Source organism: Catharus ustulatus, chromosome 5 (genome assembly GCF_009819885.2).
Source record: "Catharus ustulatus isolate bCatUst1 chromosome 5, bCatUst1.pri.v2, whole genome shotgun sequence".
Classification (NCBI taxonomy): domain Eukaryota; kingdom Metazoa; phylum Chordata; class Aves; order Passeriformes; family Turdidae; genus Catharus; species Catharus ustulatus.
In genome coordinates, this window is record NC_046225.1 from 59,814,930 (window position 1) to 59,838,269 (window position 23,340).

Here is a 23,340-nt window from a genome sequence, read left to right on the forward strand (position 1 = left end):
AGATTTCCATTGCTTGGATATCTTTGCTATTTGATGTCCTTGTGACTTTGTCTTGCAAATTAAATTCGTGTTTATCTAAAATGCAATGCTTCAGAGCTTTTTTTTTTTTTTCAATTTCTGAAAATTTCCGTCAGTAATGTGCAAGCGTTCTTCAACAATTAAAGCTATTTCCATGTCTGATGTAGCTATAAAATTGATTTTAGTTCTGGAGCCAACTGCAGAAGAGAGATGGCATGGTAGGTTGGGATGCCCACCTTACCTTACTCTATTTTTGGTTCATTTTTATAGATATAATATCTGTAACTTGAATAATGCCATGTGAAATTGTTTATACGGCACAGTAGAGGTCAGCTTTAACATTAATACAGTACGCAGGGCTGTTTCTGATTTGAGATCTGAATTTTGTTGTGAAGATTAATACAGAAATCTCACGTAAAATTTGTACAAATCTTTCCATTGTCCTAAGTGCCACTTTTCATTTTACAGATAGTGAAGCTAAGATACAAAGTAAATAATTTGCCTTAGATAAAAGATATGGCTGGTAGAATTAGAACTCATGTTTGGACTCCAGTGTGCCTGAATTACTGCATCTTTTAGGCTGTTCATTTTCTTCATCATAACCACTAAATTAATACTGCCAACATGCAATATTACGGCTCATTAGCAAAAAGAGTGTGTTTCCTCAAACATACCTCAAGAAATTATGTGGCTTTCTTGTGCAGAAATATGTGAGAATTGGCTGAAATATATGTTGCTTACATACAGTAGCAATTTTTTTACAGTAGCAACTACAGTACAATTTTTTTCTTATGTTGTTGGCTTAATCTATTGTGACATGAAAAAATCAGTAATGTGCATAAATGATTGATGTATTTCCTCCTTAATTTTGTCTTGAAATATTATTTGATCTATGGATTAAAATATTGTATTCTATTATCTTAAAGTTACTTGAGTGAGTAATGAACTATAATGACAAATGTAAATGGTAAAAGGTGCACTTCAATTTTGCTAGGCTATTACACTTTTCCAAGAAAATGCCCTTTAAACCTTTTTTTTGTGTCTTAAAATGCCTTTATATGTAGGATTTACTTTGAACTTGCTTATGTGGCTCTTGTCACCGTTATTCAGCACCATTTTGTTTTCCTGACTGCTTGCATTCAGCAGCTTCTGGTTGCAAAGGGGTCAGGTTCTGTATCTCTGCATATGACCTTGGTTCCAGCTCTGATGTGAGGCTTCTTATGTCGTTGAATCTTTAGGGCTTTCTGATCCTTTCCTCATACCCATTTTCAGCTAAGTAGATTCATATAAATTGTTATTCTTTATGTTCTACACATGGATAATTAGCTAACTGGTAAAAAGCTTTTCCTCTAATCAGGTGGTATGTGTACTTTCTTTGGGGGGGAATTATGTGTTGGGATTCTATTCTCTTAAGACTGAGGAAAAGCTGTGTCTTGTTGCAGAAAAGCAGCTCTCAATGCGCTTTCTCTGCCAGGAAAAAAATCATCTTTATACAGAATGAAAGGTTTTATTTTTCCTTATGTTGTTTTGGAGTATTTATAGTAGTGAAAAATTATATCAGAAAACCAAATCTAATAGAATTGGACCTTTTATTAAATTAAAAATATGAATATGATAAATACTTCAGTTGTTTTAGTGTACTTAATAGGAAGCGGTAGTGGTATGTATAAAGAAAGGGTGTGATACGTTCAAAATTGTCACAAATAGCTGGAAAATCTTTTAGGGTATTATTATAATCATACTGGTAAGTAAGAGTTGAATTTTTTAAGCTAATTTGTATTTAGATTTACTAGATAATTATTTCATATTTTAAGATATAAACATGGAATCTGTTCAGTACTACAAATGTTTGAATAAATTTACTTAATTTGGCTTTACTTCTTGGGAAAAGTGGTTTGGGGAAACAAAGATGTGAGGCTATTAAATGAAAAAAAATTTTGTCAAAGTTCACCATTTTATTCTTAATAAATGGAAATAAATTTAACAGCTTTGTACTAAAGAGTTTTGGTTTCAAGTAATAATCTGTACTGTGTTTGGTATTAAAATCCTGTTTGCACAGTCTTAGCAACTATTTCTTATGGACTGGCAAGCATTATAGGTTGTCTGCAAATATTTCATCATCTGACCCCACGCAAGATAAAATGGGGAGGGAAGATGATCCTCTTCCTAAACTCAATGCAGCTGAGAAAAGTTTGTTTGCCTTGAAGTGTGGTCTGTGCCTCTGATTGTTCTGAGAGTATGGCTGCCTATCTGTAGTTAAAAACTTAATACTGATCTCAGGATGTTTCCTGCAGTGGTGACCTGAGACTGTTGGCTGTCTGGCGTTTGATACATCTTTTATATATCTGATAGAGTTTTGCTTAGCTCACTGGCAGACTTAATATGTGTTGTGTGTGATTTGTACCACTTTGAATAAAGAGTTTAGTGTTAGGTAGAGCTGATGTTTCTCAGGGTTTGCTTTTTTGGCAATACATGAGGATTGCTCTCTAGTCTGACTTTTACCAGTGGAAATTCAGCATCCCAAGGCAGAAGAACTTCTCTGAAAGTGTGAAACCTGTCTTAGAGTTAACTGTAGAATTCCAAGGTTCATAAATAGAGTTTTCCTGGTTGCAAGGAAAACAACAAACTTGCTGTGAAGGAGTAGTGTTGTTTTTATGCTGCAGCCATCCTAAAGGAATAGCTCTAATGGGCTGGTACAGGTAGATTAGTTCAGCAAAAATGACTCATTATCTCTTGTTACTGTCCAGCCAAGAAAAATACCATGTCTGTTTTTAAACATCAGCTGTCCAACCTGTAAAAATCGCTGTTTTGCATTGCTGAAAGCATACAATACAGTAAAATAGAATTCATTCTCAACTGAAGAACTTTTATTTTTCAGAGTAATTTTATTCTGATTTTGCCTTTTTAATAATATCTTTGAGAAGTAAAAGCTCAGCAGTTGTGGGAAGAGGGTGGAGGACAGTGGGCAGTGAGAAACAGCCCTGCAGACAGCAAGGTCAGAGAAGGAAGAGGGAAGAGGTGCTCCAGTCACTGGAGCAGAGATTCCTCTGCAGCCCTTGGAGAAGACTGTGGTGAAGCACATAGAGCCTGCAGCCCATGGAGGACCACGTCAGAAGAGATATCCACCCTGCAGCCCGTGGAGGATCTACTGGAGCAGGTGGAGACACACTGAAGGATGCTACAGCTCGTGAAGATCCCATGCTGGAGCAGGCCTCTGTCAGGAACTGCAGCCTGTAGAGAGGAGCCCATGCCAGGAGCAGGTTTTCTGGCAGGAGCTGTGGGTCTGTGGAGTGCTCCCTTCCTGAAGGATTGTGCCCTGTGGAAAAGACACGTACTAGAGGAGTTCATGAAGAGCTGCAGCTGTGGGAAGAACACCTGGAGCAATTTATGAAGGCCTGTAGCCCATGGAAGAGACCCCAAGCTGGAACCAGGGAAAAAAGGGAAGGAAATGGCAGAGAGGAATTGTTATGGTCTGAGAGCAGCCTGTTTCCCATCTTCCTTGCACTGTTTGGGGTGGGGGGGGGGAGGTAGAGGAGTCAAGAATGAAGAAGTGAAGCTGAAGCCTGGGAAGAAGGGGTGATAAGGTGGTTTAGTGTTTTGCCTTTCTTACTATAGAAATCTGTTTTTATTGGCTATAAATGAAATTGATTCTCCCCAAGTTGAGTCTGACTTTCCTGTTACAGTAATTGGTAAGTGATCTCCTGTTTTTATCCACAAGTTTCTCCCCGATTTTCTCCCTTACCATCTTACTTTTTCACCCCTGCCCTATTGAAGAGGAGCAGTGAGAGCATCAGTGGACTGGGGGCCTGGCAGCCAGCCAAGATCAGGCTGCCATCATGTGCTATTAAAAGCAGATAATCTCAAGAACCTCCCCTAAACAGAATTTACTGTAATTTAGAGGTATGGAGAAAAGGAGGAAACATACCTGGGAATTAATAATGGGAGTGAAAAAGTTGTTTAGGTTGTAAGCACGTGAACTGGAAATGAACAGGATGGAGAAGACCTTGGTGTTGTAGTGCCAAAACACTGCAGCTGTAATAAAGGCTGCTGCATAACTAGGATACTGTAGGAAAAGTACTGCCTGCAATGTGAGGAAGTCTGGGGTAAAGGTAAAAGATGTTTTGAGACTTTGGTTCCCATGTTCATTCAGGAAACAGGTGTTCATGTGAGACTTGTGCAGAAGAGGTGGAGTTGAATCTTGTGAGGAAAATCAGGTGGACTAGATTAGCCACAAAATGAAGTGTAAAGGGGATAATGAAAGTCTGTAAATGCATGGAGGTGCTAAATACCTAGTTATTGTTCATGGATACAGTAATAAAATTGCTACAAAACCAAACTAGAATAAATTGCCATGTGCAATTTTAAACAAGCAATTAAAAGCTTAATATTAACTATTAGCACAGTTGGTTTGGGAAGTTTTAAAGTAGCTGGTGTTCGTGAAGAGAAGGGTGTTGGCTGAAAACTCATAATTTTTTGAAGTGCAGTTAGCAGCTTGTTTAAAGAAAGTAGATTATGTGTCTCCATTTGGTAGAAGAATGGACTTAATATAGGCAATGTAAGTTTAAGTCCTGCATTTCCTCTAGACTGAAGTACATTTTCTGATAAAAAATGTAAAAGTACTTTTCTAGATAAATGAAGTGCTTACAAGTGAGTATTAGGCTTGGATTTACCTATAGTGACGATATCAAATAATTTAAAATACTATAAGTATAATGCATGTAGCTCACATAGTGAGGAGTCCATATCCTAATTCCTCGCTTAGTTACTACAAGTTTGCACACTTCAGTTAAAAAGAATGAGTTTTACAATTCAGAGCTTTCTTTGCAGTATTCAGATGCCTCTGTAATTACGTAATTATGATGGATTAGCAGATGAATTATGCAAGTTTACCTTTTCTTTTAAGAAAGGAACTCTCTGCTGTTTGTAAGTTGAGCTGCACAAGCCAGGCAAGACAATATCTGAAGAATTGCGTATGACTAAATGCATTGTACCAATAAATACATATCATATTAGGAATGGAATTTATTTAAGAGAATTTTAGGAAGTGTATTTTGTTCTCAAAATCCATTTTTGCTTGTTTAAAACATCTAGCTTTCTTTTCTTCCTTTAAGACTGTGAGCCAGAAGAGCTAACTGACTGGTCTATGGATGAGAAATGTTCCTTTTGTAATTTACACAAAGAAACAGCCAGTGTAAGTATGAACATTATATTAAACTTTACTCACCAACAGTAATTTTTTGTTATGAAAGTAAGAGAGTTGAATTTTGCAAATGCATAAATTTCTGCATTTTGACTCAAGGTAGTTTGATTTTAATGGTTCAATTCCATTCAATAGCTAAGTAATTTAATTGTATATCTTACTACCAGCAGACTAATTTCTGAAAGGTGTTGTGATCTTCATGTGTTTTCTAGGATCGTGCATCAGTTTTCGGTTCTTCACAGTCAACGCCTACAGAGGAACTGTCATCTCAGGGCCAGTCCAACACTGATAAGGTTGAATGCCAAGCAGAAAACTATCTAAATGCACTCTTTCGAAAGAAAGGTAATAAAAGCATGTCTTTTGCATTATGAAATATGACAAAATGTCTAGAAGAATCAAATTATTCAGGGTTAATTTTATTTCCTAAGTATTTTTAAATTCATCTGCTGAAATTGATGTTTCTGCTGTTTCTCTTTTTTATTCCTTTGGCTTTCCTTTTGAATCACCAAATGAAGTACAACCCTTCCTCCTTGCCATTTCTCTTCATCCTCTTGCATTGCGTGTCATTCTTTTGAATCCCCTTCATAAATTATATTGGATTTTTCTTTTTGCCTTGAGCTGCTGATTTGTTTTCATGCCAACCTCAGGTGTCATTCTCTGGAATTCTAAGAATTCAAACATTTTCTGTTCCTAAATTCACACTTCTGGTTTTCAATGGTGAAAACATTTTAGGCAAGAGAATGTGCTTTGCAGGTTGCAAAATGGAATTTGGGATCTTCATGCATGAAAGTTGCTCCTTCAAATACATCCAAGTTGGAGGTTAAAACTTCTTGTCAAAATACAGTATTTAGTAGGTCATTAATTCTTTGACTGTTCTTGTTCTTTGACACTCATCAAGATAGAGCAGTACTTGAGTGAATGACAAGTCAGTTTAGTTCATTAAAATTACTTGATTCCTCACTGTCAACAGGAGCAGAAATAATAATTTTCTTCTTTAAATTCATGTGAATTAAGAAAATGTGAATGAAGTTACTATGAATGCAGTAACTACAATTTTCATAGGTTTTTCTTGGGATTAGCATGTGTATGTGACCTGAGTGTGGCTGGGGTGGCAGCTCTTGTTTTTAATAGAGTTAGTCAAACATCATCTCTTCTTCACATAGGTGGGAGAAAAAAGCAAAGTTAGTTTTGTCCCTTTTACATTGCTGTAGCAGGAGAGATTATTATGCCCTTGAACCTGGGGTATGTAGAATTTTTTTTTTTGTACAGACTTTGTATCTACTCAGTCTGCATTTTGCTTTTTTGCATTTTAAAGAACTTGAAATGAAGTACAACAGGATTTTGAGTCGATATTTGTTTTTTTTTTCAAACTAGCTATTTTCCACTTGAAATAGTTATAGTTAGTTCCTAAAATTTTATTATATTCTCATCACAGGCCCAATTGTGTGGCATCTCCCTAGGCAGATATTCCAAGTCCTTCAAGTTTCTACTTTTGTCATTTTTTTCTTGGTCTTGATGTGTACAATGTTTTTCAGTGTTCACCTGCTTTATACTCCTGCTGCAGATGATCTCTTTTGATACTCCTTGGGAGGAACTTCTGTCAAGGGAGAAGTGAAACTTGGCATGACCTCACCTTAGTGGAGTGAATGACTTTTAAGTGAAGTTTTCCACAAAGAACATTTGACTTTTAGCATCTTCCTTAGGTTTGATCTGCCAGATCAGTAATGCTAGGTTAAAGAGGTTTTGTCTATTGAAAAAAAAAAAAAAAAAACTTCCAGGTTTTTTGTGATTATCTGAAGTATTTCTTGGGTAAGAATTTACTAAGAATACTGCTTCAGTTCAGGTTTTAGCAAAGTCTTTAAAGTTGTTCAAATTGTGGCAAGTGGAAAAGAAAAAAATAGTCAAGGGCATGTGAAACCAATTTATGAGGTGTTCAAGTAATTGGTTTGGATTTTGGGAAGAAGATGAAGAGTTTTACTAAGAAAATCTCAAGTCTGCTTTCTGAATTTTTGTAGGTTTTTGAGTTCAAGTGTCAACTTAGGAAGAAAGGCATAAAAAAATATTCCAGTAATTGTTTATCTAAGAAATAGTTCTTATACCTGGTCCCAAACCAGATGTTCTTTCGTTGTTAGAAAATTGTAAAATTTTTGGCGGGCTGTCTTTAAAACGGAGTAACACTTGTTTGGATTGCAAACTCTTCAAGATGATCTACTCTCTTGCTATTGTAGCTGATTTAGGCCTCTATGAACAACTTCTAAGACTAGTGCGCAAGTTAGAGAGTGCATTTGTTAATGAATTAATCTTTTATTTTGAAGAAATTAATATATGGCTTTTTTAATTTGCAGACTAGTTTGAGGGGATTTGGTTGTGCGTTTGGGGTTTCTGTTTTAGTATCAGGACACTTGTTCAGAAGATCTCAAAACATGCAGCCATGCTATAATGCTGCCTGGAGCAGACAACCTTCAGACATTAATGTATAACAATTTGTCTGTAGAATCTGGGACAAAAGATGATAGAACTCCTGCCAAAATGGGTAAACTCTTGAAATGCTGTAAACAACTAAAGTCTTCCCATTAAAACCCAACTTCACTTATTAGTGAAAGACCAGTTTTGTAGTCAGTTGTCTGTGGGAAAGTCCTGTGCTCAGCAGACACGTCAGCAAATCCAAAGGCCTTCTTGCCATCAAACACTGATTGTTGTCATTAAACAATGTGTCTGAAACCCAAGTGCTTTCTTCCCAAGTATGACATTCACTCTTTACCCTTTTGGTGGTATAAGAAGAGTAGACTTAGAGTGGTGCTTTTCCACTTACATAATGCTGAAGTTCAACTGTTCTATTTTGTTAAGGGAAAAACACAGTGTGCTTTAAAAAATACATATTAAGTCTTTTTTTACATGAATATTATAGAATGGGACATGTGATCATTGTTATATCACAGAATCACAGTTGTTTAAAAGCTTCATCAGACATTTTGTTCATGGACTTACTAATTTCCTGTATTTCTAGTAATACACATTTTGTGTTCTTAGAAGCTCATTTTTCCATGCAACATTAATGTAACCTTTTTAAACAAAACCAAAGAAAAACAGTTGTGAATCAGGTTCTATCTTCAGGATAGGTGATCCACCAAAATACGACTGAGATATGAGAAACTCTTGTAGAAGTAAGGGATTTGGCACAAAATTATAGAGAGAATATTTGAGATTACTTGAATCTTTTCAGATTCTCTGGGCTGCTTTGTCAAGTATCTTCAATGCATGTTTCCCATCCCAAAGTATTTTTCCTGTAAGCTTTTTAAAGCTCCTTACTATTTCTAGATATCCCTGTTACGTTCTAAAATATTTCCATTCATAAATATGACTTTCTTACACCATACCGTATACCTGAATTTAACTTTGAGTTCTCATGTTTATTTTGTAGTTCTCTTGCAGTTGTGTAGCTGTCACAAGCTGGTTATGCTTCTTGGACAATGTATATTTAATTTAGCAAACCTATGACAATGAAATTGTGCACACATTATCACAGACTAAAAAAAAAAGTGTTACTTTCTGAGGCTTGGTTTTGAGTTGCACACGCTACTTTATCCAAAACCTGCTGTTTCTTTTGATCAATAATCTTCAAAAATCTAATTTGCCCTTTCAAAATCTGGAAGGTTTTCTGTAACCACTTACACTGACACAGTTTGTGTGGTAAACTGTGACAGCTTTGCTGTCCCTCTTAAACTTCATCAGGAAAGAATATTTAGTGGTGTTTCACTGCTTTCTTAAGGAGATAAAACCTACTTTTTGTGTTGACCACCTAAGTGCCAGTGTTACTCTCTTCAATGGCTGCATTTCTTGATCATTTCAACTACTTTTACAAGGATTCATAGAAATATGCCTGGATATAGAGTAGGGAAAATTGCAACCTGAGTTGGAAGAAAAAAGCTGGAATGGTTATGAGAACAGAAGAGTGAACTCCTTCTGTTTGTTTGGGATACATGGCTCAGAATAAATAGTTGTATTCCTGTTTTAGTGTGCTGACGACTTGACAGTGACCTGAACAATTTTACAAGTAGAACTAAGAACGACACTGGGGTAGTTTGGTGGCTGTTGAGGTGGGGTTGTTAAAAGAAAATGTGTCCCTTTTGTGAAAAGGGGAAAGATGGAGTGAATTTATGAAGCACAGTGAGAAGCAATTGTATTCTTAGTCCTTCTCACACAACTGGATTGCAGGTGCAATGGGAATGGTGATTCCTTGCTGCTTTTCACTGCCTTTTGGCATTGTGTCAGCAGACAAATTAAGTCATTGTGTTGACTTTTTAATGAAAAAGTACTGGTTTTTGGTAAATGGAATACTGTTGTGGAACACTATTCTGGGAGCTTTTAACTCACTGTTCATTGTCCTACCAAACAATCAAATCTGTCACTATAGACATTGCAGTCTAGTGATCACACGTAATGTTAATGTGCAGAATAGTTAATAGTACAGGTTTGAATAGTTACAAGCTTATGCAGCACATAAACTGAGGAAGTATTAATCCTAAACATGAGCTTTGAATTAAAAGAAGTCATTGCAATTATTCATAATTACATGATGTTTATTACTTTCTTCTCTTGCATTCAAACTGTTACCTTGACAATCACAAGTAGAAAAGACCAGATTACATCATACAAATTCAGCCATCTTTTATCCTAATAATATTAGGTCTGCAGTGATCTGAGAGAAACTAGAGTAACATTTGGGTTAACTTTTACTCTAAACCTTTAGTCTGCTCCTCTACTACGTATGAAGTAGAATATATGTACATGCATGATCCATAGACTAAATACAGCTGCCTTGTATTTTACAGCAACTGTTCAAAATGGGAGCATAAACAGATACAGGCATGTAAATTTAAAACTTTGCAAGTTTTAGCTATAGTCACAACTCGTAATAAAACATCTTAGGAAAAAAAAACTATTCAGGTCATACTAAGTATATCTGGTGCCATCTGCTGATAACAATTAAGAAATATTTGGTAGTGATACTAAGTTCAGAGTTCTAATACCTTTCTTGCCCAAAATATGCTTCACTGTGTTTAAAATTTTTATATTACTAATTACAAATTTCTTATGTGTAGTGGAAAATTACCAGTATGAATCACAGGATGGGTGAAGTTCTTCCCCATGTTGGTGGAACAGACTGGGCAATGAGATACTGGAGAGCAGCTCTGCAGAAATGGACCTGGGGTCCTGGACAGTGGAAAGTTGAACATGAGCCAGAAATGCCCTGGCAGCCAGGAAGGCAAAGTGTATCCTGAGGGCATCAGGAGCAGCCTGGCCAGCTGGGCAAGGGAGGGGATTGTCCTGCTCTGAGCTGGGGCTGCCTCACTTGAATGCTGAGGGGACAGTTTTGGTCACCACAGTATAAGAAAGGTGTTAAACATTATAGAGTTTCCAAAGCAAGGCAACAAAAATGATGAAGGGCTTTAAGGGAAAGTTGTACAAGGAGTGGCTGAAGTTACTTGCCTTTTTCAGCCTGGAGGAGACTGAGGGGAGACCTCAGTGCAGTTACAACTTTCCCTTGAGGGGAATGGAGAGGCAGGCACTGATCTCTTCTCCCTGGTGACCAGTGACAGGACCTGATGTGAACCTCAGTCCCAAAGCTGTGCCAGGGGAAGTTTAGGTTGGATATTAGGAAAACATTCTTCACTCAGAGAGTGGTTGGGCACTGGAACAGGCTCCCCAGGGAAGTGGTCAGCCCACAAAGCCTGACAGAGTTCAAGAAGCATTTGGATGATAATCTTAGGCACATGGTGTGACTTTTGGAGCTGTCTTTTGCAGGGCCGGAAGCTGGACTTCGATGATTCTTGTGGGTCCCTTTCAACTCAGGATATTCTAAGATTAAGACAGGGTCAAAGTCTTTACAGTGGTTCATAGCAGGATAATGACAGATTGTAAACAAGTTGAAATGAGAGGTCCTTTTTAATGTAAGGAAAAATGAGGTCAGGCAAGCAGTAGAACATGCTACCCAGAGGTTGTAGAGTGTCCCATCCATGGAAGTATTCCTTACCTAAATAGGCAAAATCCTGAGGCGCTCGCTTTGACCTCAAAGATTACTACTTGAAATAGGCAGTTTTACTAGAGACCTCCAAGGTACTTCCACCATGATTTACCAGTTAATGATTTACATTACAGATCAGTCAATGTGATAGTAACACTATTTGCATTTATTGTGGATAAGTTTAAACTACCTGAGTCTAACCCTGTTGATTGAATATGCATTTAGCAGCAAGAGCACTTCAGATGCAACCTGCGAGCACATCTTCCAGAGTATGTGCTCTGAGATACACACACCACCACTGCCTCTTCATACTGCATCTTTAGAGTAAATTAAATTCTGTAAACTGAAAATAGCTGTAGCAGTTGGATATATGAGAAATTCTACTGCATTTATTTTTCATAGGGAGTATTTGGGAATCATTGCAAAAAAATAAAACTAATACTAAAGAAATTATTAAAAGAACAAAAAATAAATGCTTTATTATTCTAACTAGGTAAAAGATGACTTTTTGCTCCTAAAAGAAGAGCTGACTTTTCCAGCAAGTGCCTAAAAGCAATATATGCTTGGCTATTGCCAAGAAAGGCAGCAAAAACTAGTCAGTTCTGAATTAGTTTTGTCTTGCAGTTTTATAATAATTGATGCAGGATGGTTAATAAAGAGAAATCTGTTCCAGGCTGTTGTGTTTTCCTTCTAATGGTAGGTCCCCTGTACTCTCCGGTCTTTTGCTTCTTAAAGGTACAGATTACACCAAGATGTAAAATAATTCTCTCATTTGTGCTGACGATCCTCTGTTACCAGAAGTTGTCAAAGAAGTTTTCTCTTGTGTGCATGCAACACACTAATTGCTCTGTATAAGTAGGGTCATTCCAGACCCTACTCAGTCTTGATAATGTTTTATATAATTCATTTTGTACGAGTCAAATTTTTGGGTTTTTAAGCAAAGCTGTTGATCAGTAGATTTCATTGTCTGGAACTACCATTTCTCTGTCATGCAAACATTTTGTTCCTAGATAATTCAGTTATTTAATTTCATCTCTTAACTTCCCAAGTTCTTTTCCTGTATTTCGCATATGCATCAGTACTTTACACCTCCTGCATTACTACTCCAGTATCTGTTGTTGAATTTTTTTTTTTTTTTTTTTTTTACTTCTAAGTGTGTCTCTAGGATGGTAAATTCCAGTTGAGCATTTATTGAGTTCATTATTTAGGAATCAGGAAATAGGTATGCTCTTTTTATATTGCTGTGCCTGGAGGTTACATGATGGGAAGAGGTCTTTCTCTTTGTAAGTATCCTCCATCATTTAGAATTTTACTTCACACCTCTCTTCAAGAAACACCTGTCAATTTTAGGTACTTTGGTAGAGATCTGGTTGAAAGATTGCTAGAACATAGAGCTTTAACCATAAGCAGATTTGTTTTGTCATGCCTTGGGTGAGTTCTCTTGAAGCCAAATTGTCTTAAAAATGCTGGAGCTCCACCATACCTCATCAAGCACTACAGAGGTCTTGACAGGCAGCATCTGACAGAGAGTCAGCTGCCCCCTCGTGTGCTATAGACAGCGGATCTCATAGGTGCAGGTTTGTAATTCCTTGCAGTGCTCTATTGGTGAAAATGAATTCTCAAAATGGAATATGTTTTAAATAAACCTGAAACAAAGAAGCAAAAGATCTTCCACATGTTCATCCTAAACCTGAGCAGCATTCCTTGATCAGCGCTGGCAGTCACTCTCTTGATAGTACATGGATAAAGCTTCATTTGCATAAAATGTTTGAGCAAATATGCTGTGTGATCCTCCAAACTTCCTATTAGGAAATGTACACTTTGCATGCAAACATCTACCCAACCCAACCCTTTCAGTTTCTTCACTTCCATGAAAAAATCCCTCAGTTTATCATCGGTTTTATCTGTTTCAGATTAACATTATCCCAGTAACTACAGAACCATGTCCTTTGGTATTTCCTCCAGGCAGTTAGGGCTCACCTAAAAACTGATTCTTCTTCACTGCTTTCACACTCCTAATCCTTCTCCCTTCTTGATTGAAAATTGTTTTGCTCATTACCTATGAACTCAAGGGTGGGTCAAGGTTAAAATATTGAAAAGGATATTTGCTTCTATTAGGATTCTTTTTTGTGATCCACAGTTGCAATTTCAGTTCTGCTTTTTAATAAGAGTTTTTTTTACTTTTTTCTAGCTGATGAGTAATATTAAAATAAAGTCATTGTATCATGTTTGATCCTTTTTATTTGTTTCTAAAATAAGATAGTTCTTTCCATTGAAATGTTACATACTACAAGCAAAAATTAGGATATTCTCAGTTGAAATATCAGTTGAAAACAGGAAATAAAGCTTTTTTTCCAAGTGGTTTTATTGCTAGCACTTTGAAAATATCCCCAAAATCCTGTAAGATAATAAAAGTTTAAAACTTTGTTTGTATTCAATTGCTTGTATTACTACAAATTGTCTGGGACATCTCAAGTAGCATCATATCAGTTTTTACATTTCAATCCTGAACCTACAGTGGGGATTATAATGTCAGAGTGGAATATGTCTTTTTGCCTTTTTTTCCTTTTAAAGATCAGTTCCTCAAAAGTCAAACTCTTCTATATTAAGAAGAGGACTAATCTTTAGAACTACACTTGAAAATTACTTTTCTTATGTTTGTTCTTTGAAAGTAGCTTCCTTCTGTATTAATCCATACTTTATTTTACTTTCATGGTTTGTATTCAAAATTCTTTATTTTCAAAACTGAAAATGAACAGTCTGCAAATGAAAATTCAGCTTCTTGGCCAACAATACAGATTCTGAGTCCCTTAAGTAATGCAGCCCCACGTATTCTTACTTGCATGCTATGATAGAGGAGTAAGGTGAAAATTAATCATCTATGCTAAAGGCTTTTCCAAATTACTTCCAGTAGGAATGCTCGTTAAAAAAAACTTGATAGACATCTGAATTAATATGTTCATTACACATGTACTTATTTAACACATTTGTGTGCTTATTGGAAGCATTTATTACAAGAAAAGTAAATAAGTTTGGTTCTTAATATATCTGTTGCCTGTGTTTTTTATTTCTAGATCTTCCTCAGAACTGTGATCCTAACATTCCCCTAGTTGCTCAGGAATTAATGAAAAAAATGATCCGTCAGTTTGCGATTGAGTACATTTCAAAAAGTAGCAAAATTCAAGAGAACAGAAATGGTTCATCATTTGAACCAAGTCTGATGTGTAAAAGTATCCAAATGAACCAAACGGAAAACTCCCTTCAGGAAGAACAGGATAGCCCTCTAGACCTCACTGTGAATCGAACTCAAGAACAGAATACTCAGCAAGGTAAATTTCTATATCTAATAATCTGTGTTTTGCTGTCATTTATTTACTTTATGCTGTCTTATTCCCTTAAAAATAAATGTCAATGTCAAATAGAAACATTTTTCTTATTGTGTGTTAGCAGATAAGTATTCTGATTTCTGAGTGCCTGTGTTAAATAAGTGGCATTGGAATTTCTCAGCTTTAGAGTACTAAGTCCTCTCACCTGTGCTGTCACAGGTAACAATGGTACAAAATTTTGTTGAAGAAATGGCTGTCAAGAAGTCTGAGAAAAGAGAAAAAGATCCTGGGGTTTCAGAGAGCAAATGTCACTCAGTCTCTATCAGGTCTTGAACACTTTGATTCTTTATATACAGGCAGGTTAGAATGATGGGAAAAAAAGATCATCTGGGAGAAAATTTCCATATTTCATACCTTAATCATTACAGATCAATGCAGCTTTCTTACCTGAGAGTAAAGCTAGAAAAACAAAGTCTGTCTCACTATTATTTGCAAAAAGGAAATAACTTCTTTGCCTCAAGGAATATTGCTATCCAAAACTGATAACAGTGTAATCACAAGAGTGTTTTGAACTTTGAACTAGATTTGGATTAGCAACAGTTTTCAGGAAGGGTTGTGGCTGTCATGTGCAACTGAAAGCAGTGGCAAAAGCTGCTTTTGTCTTTTACAGATATCAGGGTCTGTGTTAATCCTGAAATACTACAGACCAAAGGGAAAGGTTGATGTGTATGTCATGTCCATACTAAAAAAGTTTAAAGAAGCCAGAACTAAGTTTTTTGGGTGTTGTTTGGGTTTTTTGTTTGTTTTAATATACATGAACAGATTTGGTGTGTGTGTACCTAATGATGCAATCTTTAGTTGGAGATCCTTGGGGGCGGGAAGCTCTGATGGATTCCTCATGATACATATACCTATTCTAGGTTATGTTTCAAGCATCCTTTCTCTTTGACAGAAAAAACATTAAGAAATACTGGAGTTCTTGCTTTTATTCTGTATGGTCAGTGGAAACCAGTTCATGCCGGAGTTAGTATTTAGTGGTTTAAATCCTGAGAAAATACCTGTTGTGCTTGGATGTAATTTTACTATGGATGAATTACAGATTTTAGGGGTTTATAATTGGCCAGGTTGAAGCATATTTCTTTTGCAAGAGCAATAAAAAATACACTCCTATAGATATCAGCACTATAGTGTGTAGCTTACTTCAACAACTAATTGTAAATAACTAGTCTTAAATGTTCATGAAGGAGCAAAGTCCCCAAAGGCAGGTTCTGATCATTGCTGAGTCCACATAAATCTTTGAGGAAGGAAAAGAAAGGTAGAAGGTGGGCAGGGAAAGGAAAAAAGTTATGCTACCACCCTTATCTGAAAAACCATTGATCTTTTGTCTAAGAAAAATCTAAAATATCGAGAAATTGAGTTATTTAAATAATCTTTTTATGTTATTGGATTTTTTTTCTTACAGTAAGGCTAAAGAGCAAGTTTTTAGAATTATGCATCTTCAGTGAAACACTTAAATATAAAAATTGCTCAGCACACACAGTGTACAAGTTAGATGTTACACTATGCAAGACCCTGCCGTCTCAGACTTAGACTGCCATGTTTGCTGGAGTGCTTTTTAGATGTTAAAGATAACATCTTGCTGTGAAATTTAGAGATGCTGAAATCAGAAATAATAGTGGAATAAGACTGTAGTTAGAGAAAGGTGGCTTGAACATCTTACCTACCAGGAAATTGTATTGTGCTTTCTGTTTTCCACAAGTGTGTTAATTTTGAGCTATTTTAGCTTTTCACTGTAGTGATGGCAACACAAATAAGTTCAAGATGAAAAATGTCAGCCTGCTCTTTTTATTTACATTGTGTTCTAAGTGCAAAGATTAATGAAAAAGTTATTTCAAGTAGCTTTTGTCAAGGACTGTGTATTATTATTGCACCTATCTCAGTTTTCTACTCTTCCTGAAGACAGCTTGATTATAGTAAGTTGTTACATGCTTATGGTAGGAAATTATGAATGTTTTTTAATTGGATTATTTTTTGAAATGTATAATTCTCTCCTATAGTATATACTTATTTGGTCTGTAGACTTGTAAAAGCTATACCATGGTTCCATTCCTAGTAATGTTTTTTGAATGTCATGCAACTCTCTAGAATTTACTATTTGCAATTCCTGTAACAATTTTCAAATTAAGTGGCAGTAGCAGAGGAAGAAGTTCAAATTTGTACATTGTTTTGATGGATCTTCTAAGTTGAAATATTTGATTCCAATCCTTTTAACCAGATAATGATCCAAGTATAAATTCTTAAGGTTCACTTTCTGCTTAGGCAGCTGCTTTGTATTTACAGGAGTTGTCTTTGAAATGAATAATCTAACTAGTTGAATAGATAATCTTGTTTCTGTACTATAAGAGTGATTCTCGGGCTTGAGAGGCAGGAGTGAACTTTATTTTCCAGATTACTAGAAGCTGTGAGCAGATCCAAGCTGACTGCTAGCTCAGCACTGAAAATAGATTCTGCCACTGTAGTTCTCCATTAAAGAAAGCTTCTTGCTCTCCTCTAGTGTCTGGAGGCCATCTCTGAAGCCCAAAAGTCCTCAGTTCTGACACTTCCAGACCTAATAGCCCTGATTTTTGGACTTACAAGGCAAAGTTTTAGTAGTTGGGGAGGGCTGCATGACGTCATGTGTGAGAAGCTATTGTGGCTTCCCTGTGCGAGGCTCAGCCAACTCCACCACAGACCCACATCAGGTTGAAGTGGAGCACAGGAGTTGGGCTCATGATCTGCTGTGAAAGCATGTTTTAGAAAGTGCAAAAATGCTGGATAGGCAGAGGGGTGAGAAACAGCACTGGGAGCAGTGAGGTGAGAGAAAGGGGATGGGAGGTGCTCCAGGCACCGGAGGTATTTCCGTGGAGTACATGGAGAGAGAACTCCATGGTTCCATGTGTTCCACTGCAGCTTGTGGAGCAGATACTCATTCACATTGCAGCCTGTGGAATACCCCATACTGGAGTATCTGAGTGTTTCCTGAAGGATCTGTAGCCTGTTGAGAAGGAACTGTGAAGAAAAATTGTAGTGACTTTAGCTCCCATTCTCAGTCTTGCCTATGCCTTCTGAGGATGAGGGAAAATAGAGGGGCTGGGAGTGAAGTTGAGAGCCTGGGAAAAGATAGGGGTAGGGAAGTGCTTTAATTTTTAGCTTTTTGTCATTATCCAAATCTATTTTAAATTGCAATAAATTAATTTTCCCTAAGTCTGTTTTACCTGTAATGGTAATTAGCATGTGATTTCCCTGTTTTTGTCTTGATGCTCTTCATCTCACTTCTTCCTGCCCCCACTGAGGATGGGGAGTCGTAGAGAGGCTGAGTTGGGATCTAGCTACTGGCTGAAGTATTTTGAAGATATACATGCTATGTTCTCCAGATAAATTGTATGAGCTGTAAATACATTCAAGAAACAGTTTAATACTTTTGCATGAGAAAGTCACCCTAAAAAGCTACATTTTTGAAGGGAGTAGGTGTTTTTCTTCCCTGGCTGCCATGAAGGCTAACAACCAAGCTCCTTGTCAGATGCTTGGTTTCTTACTTCTCTTGTGATAGCACAGGGGAGGAAATGGGAAGAACAAAAAGGAGAGCTTATGGCAATTGAGATAAGGACATGGCGATTGCTTGCCATCATGGGCTAAACAGACTTTGCTTGGGAGAAATAATTCAAATTATTGCTTATTAATAGAAATATTTCATTATTAATTCAGGCAGTGGAAACAAAGAGAGTCATTAAAACACTGTCTTTCCTCCCTCCTTTCCTAGGCTCAGCTTCACTCCAGGTTCCCTTGTGGCCACCACCACCACCCCTGTAGTGCAAGGGGATTGGGTGTCCACAGTCTGTACCTAATGGTTTCTCTCTGCCACTGGACTTTTCTAATTCTTTTTGTTCCCATTTTTTGTGTCCATCTGGCACTTTTCCCCCTTTCTTAAATACAGTTTTCCAGAGTTTCTGCCCCAGTGGCTGCTGGACTCAGCTGTGCCCTGCAGTAGGTCTGGAGCCAGCCATCTGTGTCTGGCACAGGGCAGCCCCTGGCCTGTCATCACAGTTACTGCCAGGACTATGCCATGATCACCCAATGTATGGCCATGTACTTTTCATCTAGCTTTTTTTTTTTTTTTAGATTACAAAATAGTACTTCAAGTCAAAAGGAGCTACTCAAAGTAGATGTTAAGAATTAATGAAAGGCTTCGGTGTTCCACCAAACCTTTCTGACAGTTTTCTGAAAAGTCTTTCTGTGTTCAGAAACACAGAAAATAGCCAGCAAAGGCAAGGCACCATCAGGAGAAGTACTGAAACAAGACTGTTGTTTTGTTGCTAAAAACCCCCTTATCCTGTGGATGGAAAAGGTAAAGGGAGAGTTGTTACTAACTAAATCTCACTATATTAAAACTAGGTAGGGTTCTCTGAAAATTCCTAGAGGAAGCAAGAGATAATGGGCAGGTTTTGCTCAACAGTTCTTAAACATTGGAACTTCTGTGACACAAGGTCGTGGGTTCACAAAGGGCCGTAGCGTTCACAGTTAACAGAACCAAGGCCAGAAACTAAAGCTAGAGTATGCAGAGATAAAACTCTGAGATTCCTAAGCATTGGCTTAGGATAGCAGCTGCTAGGAGAACAGGAGATCAAAGAGCTGGTAGTAGCCAGGCTGATGTGCTCTTCCACACTAGGAGTGGAGTGCTCCCCCTGCCTGGAGGCTGAGGACTGAGTAGATTAGGTACCTGATCTACTAAGTTCATAATAGCTAATGAGAGATTTCCTGGAACCCAGAAAAAAACTCAGTTTAGAAATCAGTGTAGAAATAACAGTTATAGGAACTCAAGGCTGACCTAGTTTCTGTTGCTTCCCCTCCCTGATTCCCTAACATCACTAGTCTGGAGGAGTTTCAAGTGATTGTGGGCCTGATTATTTTGCAAATGAACTTCGATCACACTTAGTTTCATTTTAGTATTGGTGCTTACATCTTGTGCTGAGAATCAAAGGCCAGAGGTTGAACCATTTCTTTGAAGATAAGAATAATTTAATTTGCATAGAAATAGCTGCATTAGAAGACCATCAGTAGCAAACCTTAAAAATGTCTAATATATTTTTCTGTATTATCCAATGTTATTTATTTTTTTAAATGAAGACTCACTTCTTAGTAGTCATGGCTTCACCTAAAGAGTGGAAGTAATTTCATATCTTTTATTAAAAACCACCTTACAGAGTGGTTTTTCTGTTCCTGGTATAATTGAGTTCCTGTCCAGAATTGTTGCTGTAATACCTTTTTTGATTGATTTGTAAGAAATAATGAAAGTTCTGGCTCAGTTTAGAGAAGACTATTCCTACCTTGCAAGTAAGAAACTTCCAAGATTCATTGTCCACCTGTAGGATGTCTCTTTGCAAACTTTTTGGTCCTGTACCTAATGTACCAAAGTGAACATCTTGACTGTGTGTATATACATATATTAATTTCATGAAGTAGGATTTCACTGTGTCTTAGAACTTTACAGCAAATGCTCTCATTTTCCTACCAGTTTGAGGTGGGCTTTTGTGAGGTTTATTTCTTGTTGGTTTTGGTGGGGTTTGTTTGTTTGGTTGGTTTTTTAATTGGATGGTTTGCTTTTTTTTTTTTTTAATTCAAATGTAATTGCAAAATCTGTAGTCCAGTGACTCTATCTGGTATTTTGCATGTCTATCAAATTTCTTGTATGATTCTTTTTACTGAGTACCATCTTCCCGTAAAGCATTGTCTTCATGGAGGTGTCGTGTACTCAATGAATTTGCTGTGCTGGAAGAACGAAATGTCTTGAACCTCAAATTACTTCAGTTCTGCATATCCTTTAGAGGCTGAAAATGTATCTAGTTTTTTTCTTTCAGGAGGCTGAATTTTCACTTCTTTTTTAGCAAAGTGTTCTTTTAGTCACTTTTCGACTGATTGCTAGCCTTGTGTTGTCAAAGCCAATTCTGAAAGATTTGGAATGAAGATTATTTTCATTATGAAATCTTACAAGAGCCTTTGGATTTTTTTATTTGTTGAGGCTTTTTCTTTTACTAAAAATCTTACTTGCTTTGCCTCTTTTTTTTTTTTTTTTTTTGCAAATTGGTGGAGAGACAATTAGCTTTTTATTTCAAAGTTGTCAACTTTGAAGTAGTATTTTTTTTCCAGTAATGTCTTCTAAGCTCTTTTGTGGTGTCTATGAGTATCACTTGAAGATGGAGAAACTGTTGTGAAGGGGAACACACAAGCAGTTAAGAAAGTGAGGTAGACTTTGTGCAGCTGACAGAGCACAAGCAGATGAAATCTGTCTGTTGCTCGGGACTCAGGGACTTGGGTTGAGCTTGGGTTTTTCTGGGTAGGCCAAAAAGTCCATGTAGAATTTTTCTGTAGTGTTCTTAATTGGCGTTTTTTTCTGTAGTATCAATGCATCAGGAAGGTTGATTAGCATTAGTCCTTGCTCTAACTTTCTTAAGATTTTGAAAGGAATGTATTTGGGTGAAAAGGAGCACCCTTGCCAAGTGGCATATTTATATATATTCATCCCCTGATGCTGAGTTATGATGTTACTTTTTCTCTCTTTGACCTCCTTCAAATAGCACAAAATAGTTCTGGAAGAGCAGTCAAAAAGCAGTCCAAAACCCAAAAATCTGGATTTTATTATTACACAGAACTCCATTTCTTTGCATTATTGTTATAAAGGAGAGCTACCCAACCAACTTTCTTGACTTCTTGTTTGACTGTTGGCATTTGGAACTTCAACCAATGCTTCACTGTATGCATCTGAGGCTGTGGGAATATATGTGCAATTGATTAATGTTTTAGAAATAGTAGGCAGTAACATGAAAATGACACTGTAAATGCAGTAAGGGGCAGTATAAGAGTGATTATAGAATTGAATGTTGAGCTACATGTTGAAACTCAAAATTGAATTCGCAGAGCTCAGGCACACAAAACAGCCCAAGTTTGAAACAGAGAACCAAGGAAGAAAGGTATGAAATTAAATATATTTAGGGGATTTAATTATCATTTAAATGTTATTGATTTTTTTTATTAAGAAAAAATTAATTAGTATTTCAACTGTTAATATTTTTAAATACTGATTTTTAAAAGGTATGTTATTCTATTTCAATACTTCATAGAATTTAACAGCCAAGTATAAATTTTGAACTTAGCATTTACCAATGACTTGACAGAGTGGGCTCCAACCCCACTTTAGGTCTTTCATTTTTCTAATTTCTAATATTATTGCATATATGGGGAAGGCAGCCGGAGGAGTATGTATAGTTAAAGTGTCAGAACTCTGTACTGGGCTCAAACTCTTTTCCCAGCTATGGGGAAGTTACGGGTTACTGGGAAGTTACCTAGTTCTGGTACCTGCTCATTCAGTAACCTGGGCTGGTGTCATTGCTTGCCCTGCTCTGAGCAGGACGTTGGTCTGGAGGCCTGCTGAGATCCCTATTAGCTTGAATTATCCTGTAAGCCTAGGATTTAGTTATGTCAAATTTAACTTCAGCATCAGAATTGTGCATTTGTTTACAGAATGTAAATATGAATAATAATTGTTGTATCATGTGCATTGTTTTGGTTGCCTTGAAAGTCAAAAGTGCAATAGAGACACATGATTTTTAGGAAAGCAGTCATGTTTGGTTAATGCAGGTTCTTTTAAATTTTATTATATCTGAATGGGTTTACTTTTTATTTTTTCTCAATTCAAATATACAAACTCATTTGCTGGGGGCTGATATGTAATGGAATAAGGTGTCAGAAATTTTGGAAGATAAAGTAGCTGCTTGAAAATTGTACCATAGGTGAAAATACATTTACTGACAAAATCTCTGAGATCTTCCTTAAAACCACTGTTATCATCACTACTCATTCTTTGCAGGGGATGGAGTGCTAGATCTCTCTACAAAGAAAAGCGCAAGGTTGGAGGAACCAAAATATGATCCATTGTGTTCTGAAAACTCAGTGTCTGGGTAAGCAATGTTTAGGACTCTGTTTGACTTATCAAAAAGACAATCCAGGTTTCTCTTCTCTGGCCAGGTTTTATGTTCATAACATACCTTTATATACTGGCACACACATGTGGTTCCTATTTTGCTTTCAAAAGAATTTTTGTCACTCATAAGTGTGTGTCTATGTATATATCATATGTTTCATTTGTCTTTTTCCTTTTTTTTTCTGTTTAAAGAAAAGTTATCAGAACAATCACCAAACTTTAGTTCATGTTACTAAAATTTACATGAAAAATTTATTACATAACACATTAAAAGTAAGAGTCTAGTAGAAGAAAATGCAAATAATTCTTTTAGAACTTATTTAGGGAACTTCAATTTTGGATGAAAATGACCATGTTAATAATTAGATACAAAATCTTCAACTAACATGAACAAGTTAAACAACTATTATCTATAATATTCCTTAATAGAGAGAGCAAGCGTGTGAGAGAGAGCTCTTAATCATCATACTTATACTTGCATCATGGTTCTGACTATGGTGTGTGGTGGCAAATGGTTAAATTTCTTTATTCAGCAAGGAAAACGTTATTGCATCTGCTGAAAGCTACCACAAAATTAGTGAATTGTTTTGTTGGATTTTATGATCTTGGCATCCTCCCATCCACTAGCCATAGCAGGACCCTTTTTGTCACCTGTACGTCTTAAAAATAACTTACTACGAATAGGACTACAGTAGAGCATTTGTTCAATGATGTAAAAGTGCATTTTATTAATTTGCCGATATGAAAAGGTTTGAAA

At 36.6% G+C, this 23,340-nt stretch overlaps 1 protein-coding gene across 6 annotated transcripts in view; it reads left to right on the plus strand.

The window, feature by feature from the left end:
- Positions 1 to 23,340, plus strand: part of LCORL (ligand dependent nuclear receptor corepressor like) — an 81,341-nt gene that overhangs the window by 29,369 nt on the left and 28,632 nt on the right. For 5 of the 6 annotated variants that reach the window (XM_033059801.1, XM_033059800.1, XM_033059804.2 and 2 more), the window contains exons 3-6: positions 5,130 to 5,209; positions 5,431 to 5,560; positions 14,318 to 14,572; positions 22,470 to 22,560. In XM_033059801.1, coding sequence (XP_032915692.1) covers positions 5,130 to 5,209; positions 5,431 to 5,560; positions 14,318 to 14,572; positions 22,470 to 22,560 — 556 coding nt within the window. The remainder of the gene's footprint in view (positions 1 to 5,129; positions 5,210 to 5,430; positions 5,561 to 14,317; positions 14,573 to 22,469; positions 22,561 to 23,340) is intronic. The other variant, XM_033059805.1, reaches the window with a different exon arrangement.